The sequence below is a fragment of the Heterocephalus glaber genome, unplaced genomic scaffold, assembly GCF_053883595.1.
Source record: "Heterocephalus glaber isolate CG9 unplaced genomic scaffold, H.glaber_assembly_v1.0 deba00001451, whole genome shotgun sequence".
NCBI classification, from domain to species: domain Eukaryota; kingdom Metazoa; phylum Chordata; class Mammalia; order Rodentia; family Bathyergidae; genus Heterocephalus; species Heterocephalus glaber.
The window spans coordinates 6,804,085-6,813,875 of NW_028258301.1; the positions used below are offsets into that span (position 1 = coordinate 6,804,085).

At 43.7% G+C, this 9,791-nt stretch overlaps 1 protein-coding gene and 1 non-coding gene across 5 annotated transcripts in view; both read right to left on the reverse strand.

The window, feature by feature from the left end:
• Mast2 (microtubule associated serine/threonine kinase 2) overlaps positions 1-904 on the reverse strand; it is a 260,674-nt gene extending 259,770 nt beyond the window's left edge. For 3 of the 4 annotated variants that reach the window (XM_087214749.1, XM_004872945.3, XM_004872944.3), the window contains exon 1: positions 418-903. In XM_087214749.1, coding sequence (XP_087070875.1) covers positions 418-600 — 183 coding nt within the window. In that variant the 5' untranslated portion in view covers positions 601-903. Of the gene's footprint in view, positions 1-417 lie in introns of all 4 variants that reach the window. The other variant, XM_087214762.1, reaches the window with a different exon arrangement.
• A 7,717-nt stretch (positions 905-8,621) lies between these two features.
• On the reverse strand, positions 8,622-8,726 carry LOC147827324 (U6 spliceosomal RNA). Its single transcript, XR_015452681.1, has one exon. It is a non-coding gene; the product is annotated as a U6 spliceosomal RNA (small nuclear RNA).
• Between the last annotated feature and the right edge of the window lie 1,065 nt (positions 8,727-9,791).

Consider the following 9,791-nt stretch of genomic DNA (forward strand, 5'->3'; position numbering starts at 1 on the left):
GCCCCCATTTTTATAATTGTGAAGACAATGTCTAAGAAATAACAGAACATTCTATCAAACGGACATACCTATTACACTACTTACCCTCTCTGGATAATACCCCTGTAGTAAACCCACCTTTTGCAACTCAATTCACCCACCCATGCCACATTCCAGCCCTTCTTCCCCATCCAAAACCACTAGGTCCATTATTTCATTCCTCTACTCCCCCATTTCCAATTCAACCGCAGGACACCTTGTCCACTTCTCCACTCATTTTCTTGCTTCTCCAGATCTCTTATTCCTCTGCCCAAACTACTCAGTCCCCACCCCTTAAAACGCTCCCGCCCGGGTCGGCCGCCTGCGGTCCCCTCCCCCACCGCTCCACTCAGGGTCCGCCCACCCATCCTTCCTCTCCCAGACCCCAGCCCGCCTCACCTGCTCCCCGCCCTCCGGCCCCGCGGTCCCGGTCAGCTCCTCTAGGCGCTGCCTCCCGGGTGGCGCTCGCCGGCGCGAGGGCAGAGGCTGGGGCTGGGACAGCTCGGCCGCCCGTTGAGCCCCGTCCTCCCGACGGGCAGGCGGCGGTAGCTGCGGTCTTTCGCGGCAGCGGCTCCGCTTCATATCTGCGGCTGGGCCCCGCGGGCTTCAGCACCACGACTGTGACTGTGCCGGCCTCCCACGGCCCCGGGCCGCAGCGCCGCCGCGGTAACCACCGTCCGCGGCAACCATGGCCGGGCGGACGCCCGCAGCCACTGACCCCCACCCGCAGCGCCTCCGGGGGACTGAGCGCCGCGACCCGCTCGACGCTCCTCACAGAGACGGTGGCATCTCCGACACCTCCTCGTCTACCGCAAGGCACACGCTCAGCCGGCCACCCGCAGCTGCTGCAGCCAGCCGCCTGCCCTCCAGCCTCTGGCCGGCCCCGCCCCTCGCGCGCGCACACGGGACGCCTGCCCGCCACCTCCAAACGCGCGCGGCGTCCCGCGCACGCGCCAGCAAACGGTTGCTGAAGACCCGCCCGGGCCTGGCCGAGCCGCCTGGGCAGCGGAAGGGGGCGGGGCTCCCGCGGCTGCAGACGCTCCTTGATTCTTTCATTCATCCGTTCACTGAGCCGTGTGCCGGGCCAAGCTCAGCGACAGGGATCAGATCCATGACACAATTAACCAGAGTAGTTGATCCATGCCAACCCTCACCTAATTCTACATCACACTTGGGAGGCAAGTCTGCGTTGAAGTGAAACGCGTAGGTCGTCCAACAAATCAATGATCAAACTAAACAGGGCTCAAATTCTGCCTCTTCTGTCCCATTTCCCCTGTTCACTGTTTGCTGCTCCTTTCAGACCATAAAACATTGTGGGAGGTCCTGTGAAAAAGAGGAGTGATGGATTCCTTGGGGGTGGGGGAGACAACAACAACAACAACAAAGGCTTCCGGAGCAACCGTCAAGATTCTCCACTGACGATGAAGTAGCCCACTCTAGCCTGCCGCTTCCGATGACTCATCCTCTCCCTGACATGTGGCAGCAACTCAGCACTGCCTCGCCTCCCTCTGGCTTTAGCCTTCTGCCACAATGCTGTATTTTTCCTCTTTGACCTAACCAGAGTTGATTCCCACAGCTTTTCCTGAAGGTTTCACCCTCTTCGTCCTCAACTTCCTCTCTAAAACCTTTCTGCAGATAATAGCTAGGATGGTGGAGTGCTGCTGGATACCAGACACTGCATTCAATTCCCATCCACGCGAACAAGACATAAATTGCATTAGTACTTCCATTTACGTTGAATCAGGCTAAGTTACCTAACCCCCTCAGTATCACAGGGCTAAAAAGTGCAGAGCAAGGATTCCAACCAAGGTCAGTCGGTCAGATACCAGAGCTCACACATAGCACAGCGCTTGACAGCCTGCTCCTGCATTCTCTCTCCCCATCTAGTTGCCTCAAGCCGGAACTTCAAGACGTCCTTGGCTCCTTCCTGCTTCTCCCTCCCTCACTTCCAATTAATGAACAAGTTTTGTTACTTCTGTAACCTCACTATCTCTTCAGTCTGCCTCCTCTTTCCATCTCATTGGCCCCACCTTGTCAAGTCTTACCTTCCCGAATCTACTTGACTGGGAAAGCCTTTCAGTTGGCTCACCTGCATCCAGTCTCATTCTCTTTGAAATCATCCTCCAAAAAGCTTGCACAAGAATCTTCATATGCTCGGGTAAGGTGATTCATGCCCACAATCCCAGCACTCTGGCAGGCTGAGGTAAGAGGATCAAGAATTTGACCTTAGCCAGGACTTAGTGACTTAGCAAGATCATGTCTCTAAATAAATAAATAAATAATAAACTGGACCTGATGGCACACTCCCATAATCCCAGCACTCGGGAGGCTGGGATCACCATGAGTTCAAAGCTAGCCGGAGCTATATAGCAAGACCCTGTCTCAAAAAACAAAATACCATGTACAGGTACAAATTCCCAATTATGAATGTGATCATAATGTATAACTAAAATGTACCAATAAACTTAATGAAAAAAACCAAAACAAACAAATAATAAATAGGAGTGCTGGGGAGGCAGCTCAGTGTGAAGGCCCTGGATTCAAGACCCAGTACTGGAAAAAAATCTTCATAGATGTATCATTCCCTTGTTTAAAACACTTAAATGAGTCTCAAGATGAAGTGTAAGCTTATTATGGCCCATCTAAAATCTGATCTCAGCCTACCTCTCTCTTATTAACCCATGATGTGACAACTGCTTAGAGTTATACCATCTATGCATGTATACAGGGCCTGCCACATTCTTGGTTACAAGCAAGGGAAATACACTCAGACCATTTTAAGCCTAAGGCGAGAATGTTTTGCAAGGCTACTTAGAAGGGATCACAGAACCAAACAGAGATTAGAGATTAGAGAAACAGGAAACAAGGAGCCTTCAGAAACCTCCCATCTGCAACAATCTCAGGACATGCTGTCACCACCACCAGACAATGTACTACACTGCTGCTACTCACCCCTGCAAAGGAATTCTAACCTTTGCTTCATAACTGCATGACCAAGAGCCAGGGATTTAGCTCAGTGGTCCCGGCGCCTGCTTTGCAAGCGCAAAGTCCCGGGTTCAATCCCCAGTATCAAAAAGAAAAAAACAAAAACAAAATAACTGCATGACCATTCCAGACTCAGTGTCTAGAAAGAGGATCTACTAACTCAATCTTGATAATTTAAGGACCAGAACCCCATTCTACCTTCTCATCTTCTACTATTGTGACTGGCAGACAGACTCTAAGTCAACCCTCGTAATCTGCCCACTCTTTAGTATTTAAACCTTTGTGTAATCCTTTCCCCTTAAGTGTAAGTGGTACCTCTGACTTGTTTCTGACCAATAAAATATACCAAAGCCAATGTAATATCACCTCTGTGATTATACTGCATCATAAGAAACTATGTCTTGTCACAAAACTCACCCTCACGTTTGTAATGGCCTTGAAGGAACAAGCATCACATTCTGAATTCAGTGCCTATGGAGAGGGTCATGTAGCTGGAAACTAGGCAACTTCAGGAGCTAAGAGCAGCATCTGGCCTGAGAGCCAGCAAAACAAACAAACAAAACAAAACCTGACATACTCAGTCCACAAGGAAAGTGATCCCACCAACAAGGAAAGTGCACTTGGAAAATAGGAACTTCTCTAGCAGAGTTTCCAGGTGAAACGACAGCCCAGCTGATACCGTACAGAAGTCTGTGAGATCCTGAAGTAGAGAACCCAGCTAACCCAGACCTGGATCCCTGACCTACAGAAACTGAGATAAAAGTGTTTTAGTAAATGGTTAAGTTTATGGTATTAATAAATTTATATTACATAGTAATAGAAAATTAACATGAGTGAAGCAATAACATCTGCTTATACCAGCCCTGAGTACTAGCTACTCTGGAGGCTGAGGTAGAAAGATTGCTTGAGCCAAAGAATTTGAGGCCAGTCTGGGCAACACAGTGAGACCTCAGCTCAAAAAACAAAGCAAAACAAAACAAATTAACACAGGCTGACACTCACTTTTTCAGGCTCATAACAGTTATATGACACAATCTGGCCCAAATCCACTTCTACTAGTCTTCCCCAGCTCAATAAATGAATAACAAGATGATTTTTCAGTTCAGGACAAAACATCAGAGTGATCCTTGAGTCCTCTCTTTCTCACAAACTTCACATTCACTCCACTGCTAAATCCTATGCAAATTAGTAAGACATTATAATCAGCTGGGAGAGAGGTGAGGGTGACTAGCACTAACACAATGATAGTGAGCATGGAAGAAAGTGGGTGGATTTTAGAGATGAGGTTACCTCCCAATCATTTTATGACATTTTCAATTATAATGAGTTTATCAGGAGCCAATTCCATCATAAGTTGAAGAATATATTAGGAGATAGGGCCTCTAAGGAAGTAAAGTTAAATAAAGTCATAAGGTTAGGACCTTAAGCCTAAAAAGATTAATGTCTTTATAAGCAAAAACTCAAAAGGACTCACTCTCCTGAAGTGAATGAAGACGTGAAAAGTTGGCCATCTACAAGAAAGCAAGAAATCAAATTGGCTTGATCTTGGACTTCCTGACTCCAGGACTGTGACAAAATAAATTTCTGTTATTTAAGCCACCCAGTCTATGGTATTTTGTTTTGGCTTCCTGAACTGATTAATACAAACCACATAATATTCCTTTCAAGGAAAGATCCTTCCAGTCAAACAGAAAAATAATTTTTTTGAAGGAAGACAAGTCCATTCCCTCAGTGCTAAACTCAGTCAAGGATGCTCGGGCCAGAATTCCCACAAATGAATCTTCTAGTCCTCTACCCTTTCAGATCCTATACATAGCACAGTCACGGGAAAATAGAAAACCCTGGGACAAATTCCCCAAGGAGCCTGTATCCTGGGGACCATCAACACTTCCTCTTAAATGCTCAGTATAGAGGGTATAATTATGCTCCTTTTCTCTAGGCAATGATTTCTTGCTAATCCTCCTAAGGGAAGTTATCCTCAGTGTTTGTAGGAGGCTGGAGAATCTACACATACCTTCCTGGAGTAGGCTGTTTTCAGTGATTCCAACATGCTCTACTCTTCTAAGACTCCTAACTTACTTCCTAAGTTAATTCAATAGCTTCTGGGAAACCTACATATAAGTTAGGATCCCATCCTTGTCCAATTAGCAATGTCTAGGAGTTGGGAAGTTGGTGTCATGTGGTACATAACACGTTTGTCTAGGACTGCTCCTTGGCAGAAGAATGGGGTGGGAGTTTTCCTTATGAGGTTAAAGGGAGATGGTAGATTGTCTGGAACCATGAGTAACATATCTTGGATGAGTACATTGCAGAAGATTAAAAGGGAAGACCAAAAGCTACTTAGGAGTCCATAACAAAAGAATAAATAAAAGACAACTAGGTACTTGTCAGTCTTATAGTAGAAGGGCTAGAGAGGAAATAACAGGCAAAATATTAAAGATGCAAAACCTATAGAACTTGATCAATATCCAGATACATGAAATTAGCAAATGGGAAGTATCAGGGATGATCCTGAGGGTTCTGGCTTAAATAGCCACAAGAATGGAGATACCCATCATTGTCTTAAGGAATATTGAAGGAAGCATAAGTATCATTCATTCACTCAATTTTTTCTTTTTTTGGTTTTATGAGACAGGACTTTGCTATGTAGTCCAAGCTGGCTTTGAACTCACTATGTAGCTGGCCTCCAACTTGCAGCTATCCTCCTGCCTCAGCCTCCTGAGTACTGGGATTACAGGCGTGTGCCACCAAGCCCAGCAATTACTTTTTAAAGTCCAGGATACTTAAAAAACCTTGAAGGAGCAACATCAGACCACCTGAGAATTTGTTAGAAATACAAATTCGGCAGTCCTCCTGCCTCTTCTAGACTGCTGGAATTACAGGCATGCCGCCACCATGGCTAGCTCGTTGACATTTCAGGGGGTTTTTTTGTAGGTGGACTACATTATGCAGCTGCCCGAATTTCTGGTGAGAATGTCTAAAAGCATTTGAAGTGTGAAGGTGGGATCCACCAAGTTGAGCAAATCCCTGAGGTGGGCCTGTCATCAAGAATGCAGCATATTCACACAGGAACTATGTCAGTCATTGTCCTTCCTTAGCCAAATGAGGTAGATGTCAAAGTGAACCACAGGAATTTACAAATAGATACATTTCAAGCCAAAGGAGCAGGAAGGCAGCATTTTTTTGTTTTGGTTTGGTTTTTTGGTACCAGAGATCGAACTCAGGTCCTTGCGCTTGCGGGGCAGGGGGCGGAACCACTGAGCTAAATCCCCAGCCCTGGGCAGCATGTTAATACAACAGTCAGTGCTGTCCAGCTTGTCCATATCCCCAACAGGGTTAGTAGTAGAATGCCAACAAGAACGATCAGGGCTAAAAAGTAAAGAAATAGCTTTGTGCATGTTAAGAGCTAGACTCTACTAGCAGATTATTACTGAGAAAGACAAGTGTCAGCAACAAAGTGCTAGAAAACATCAGGTGGGAACCAGGGCCCAGTGAAAAATTCGGACATATAATCTCACCCAGGATAGAGTCACTGACCCAGGATAGCATATGAAATTTGTGACATTAAGGAATTTTTATGTGGCGAGAAGTGCCTGGATCAGCTAATTCAGAGACTGCTTCAATCAGCAGATGAAGAAGCATTGTTGAACTTTTGTATGAAAACTTTAAATCATCAAAATAAATAAGCTGATTTATTATTTATGATTATATAAATGGAATGGGCCTATCAAGAAACAGACCAAGACATTGAAATATTTATGAATATTCATAAATGAAGCTAGAAATATGTTTTTTTAAAGAATAAAAAATATATATATAAATTCATTGAGTCTTCCCTGTTTTAGGCACTGTGCTGTTCTGGGTAGGACTCTCTGAAGAAGTCAAAGTTAGGTAGGCATTAGCCAGGTAAATATATGCAGTACTTATACTCTATATTTTGCTTTGCTGCCATCAATTAACTTCTTTCTTTCTTCTTTTCTCTCTCTTTAAAAAAAACAAACAAACAAACTAGGGATTCAACCTAGTACCTTTGCTACATCCCCAGCCCTTTTTATTTATTACGTTGAGATGGTCTCACTAATTCTGTTCTGCTCAGGCTGGTCTTGAATTTACAATCCTCCTGCCTCAGCCTCCCAGAGTGCTGGGATTGCAGGCATGCACTATCATGCCAAGTTTAATGAATCTTTTTTTATCCATTGTTTGTTTGTTTGTTTTCTGGTGCTGGGATCAAACCTACAGCCTGGAGCATGCTAGGCAGGTTACCACAGAACTGCACCCCCAGCCTTCCTGCCTAAATTCCTGAATTCACTTATTCAATAAATATTCAGCATGCTTACTATATGTCAGGTCTTATTTCTGTTCAACAAATTCAAATGAAGATGAACATGCTCTTTTGCCCAACTGAGTTTTATAGTCAATGGTGACTTCAACTATATTCAGGTTGAAATCTATGTTTTATATTTCCATTGAGTTCTACTTTCTATTCTTACTTAATAACTCAATAAACAGACAGGTTTTGTTTTGTTTTGGTTTTGAGACAGGGTCTCACTATGGAGTTCAGGCTTGAACTCACTATGTAGCTCAGCCTGACCTTGAACTCATGACTATCCTCCTGCCTCAGCCTCCCAAGTACTGGGATTGTAAGTATGCGTGCGCCATCACACTCAGCCCAGACAATTTTTATAGTGTGGCACTATAGAACATCATTGTCATTATCATTGTCTTCCCCTATCACCTCCCATCTAACACAGTCAACATGTTTTTTCTTTTTTATTTATTTATTTATTTATTTGGAACCAGGGATCGAACTCAGGACCTTGTGCTTTCGAGGCAGGTGGCGGAACCACTGAACTAAATCCCTGGCCTAACATTTTTTTTCTTTTTTGAGACAAGTTCTGGCTGTTGCCCCAGGCTGGCCTCCAACTTCTGGGCTCAAAGTATCTCCCCATGTCAGCCTCCTTCTATACTTCCCAGAAAGCGCTTGCTTCGGCAGCACATATAATATACTTCCCAGAAAATAAGACCTAACCCTAAGCCCTAGCTGGTCATTACCACGGTGATGGCCAGTGTCAAAATTACACTTCATTGTTTTCTTGCTTGGTGGCTACTCTGTAATAGCAGGGAAGGCAAGTGTAGGCTGATAGGAGCTGGGATTTTTGATCTGTAGTTTTTCAAAGCTGTTAGATTTTATTTTCAGGCAAACACAAATGAATAGCTGAGACTACAAGCATAGGCCACTGCATCCAGTTATCACTCAGCTTTTAACTGTCTGAATTCTTTTTTTTTTTTTGAGACAGGGTCTCACTATGTAGTTCAGACTGGCCTTGAACTCAGTATGTAGCCCAGGCTGGACTTGAAATTGCAATGATCCTCCTGCCTCAGCCTCCCAAATGATGAGATTACAAGTGGGCACCACTATATCTGGCCAACTGCATTCTTGAGAGTTCTGCCTTAGATCTTCTACTCTTCGTACTCAATTCCCTAGGTAATCTTATTATATTCCTATGACGAAATATCAATGTGCTATTTACTTTCAAATGTATAACTTTAGTTCTGATATCTTTTCTGAGCTCACATTGATATCTCTCAGGTATCTTTAATAAAATATGTTCTTTTAAAAAAATATGGAATGCTTCATGAATTTGCATGTCATCCTTGCTCAGAGACCATGCTAATCTTCCCTATCGTTCCAATTTTAGTATATGTGCTGCTGCAGCGAGCACAACAAAACATGTTCTTGATGACCTTTCTTGAATGTCATGATCTTTCGTATTTATTCTTGTTTTTGTTTTATTTTTGGTACCAGGGATTGAACTTGGGTCCTTGAGCTTGCACAGCAGGCGTCGAAACCACTGAGCTAAATCCCCAGCCCAAATGTTTACCTTTTGGGATAAATTTGACTTTTTTTTTATACTGGGGATCAAACTCGGGTCCTTGCACTTGTGAGGCAGGCCCCAGAACCACTGAGCTAAATCCCCAGCCCTCATTCATATTTATTCTTTCCCAAATACTACTGGTTCTTTTGGTATACTGTACTTACATGACAAAATCAAAACCTCAGCTAAATCCAGTTTTCTGATCACTACTTGTATGTACTGGGACAGCTGAACAGAGCAGGAAAATATGAAATTATACTATAAATTCATGATGATAAATCTTAAGTGGATCTTTCTGCTGCCCAACAATCACATTGCATGCCCTTGGTCCATTCACTCTCCCTTCTCCTAGGTGACTATTTTATACCTTCCTGCCAAACCCCAAAACATCCTCTGCCAGCCTCACTCTTCTTCCTTCTTCAAAGGACAACTTCCATAAAACCTTACCATCACATTTTTTATCTGCCAGTATCTGTATCTCTGTATTTTATTTTTCTATTATTATAGATGAATTATCCATGTTTTCATCTAAAGCTGATCCTCCCACTTGTGTAGTAATTTTTTTTTCCTTGTAATCTACCCAAGACTATCACTCCAGGGCTGAAGGTGTAGCTCAGGGTAGAACGCTGGCTGAGCATGCTGGAAGCACTGGGTTCATTCCCTGGGACTACAAGAAAAACAAAACAAATATGTATGTTAATTTGTTTCATTTATACTACTAGCCAATCTTAGTTGAAAAGAAAGTATTGCGTTATTATCTGATTGTTTCTTTTTTGGAAAAATCTTTTGGGTTTGTGTCTTGTTCCCCAGTAACTACTCTGAAGATGAGGATACACTGGGTAGTAACTATTGTCATTCTCTTATTATTTTGTTAGGAAATTTCGATTTTTTTTTCATTAAAAAAATTACTTC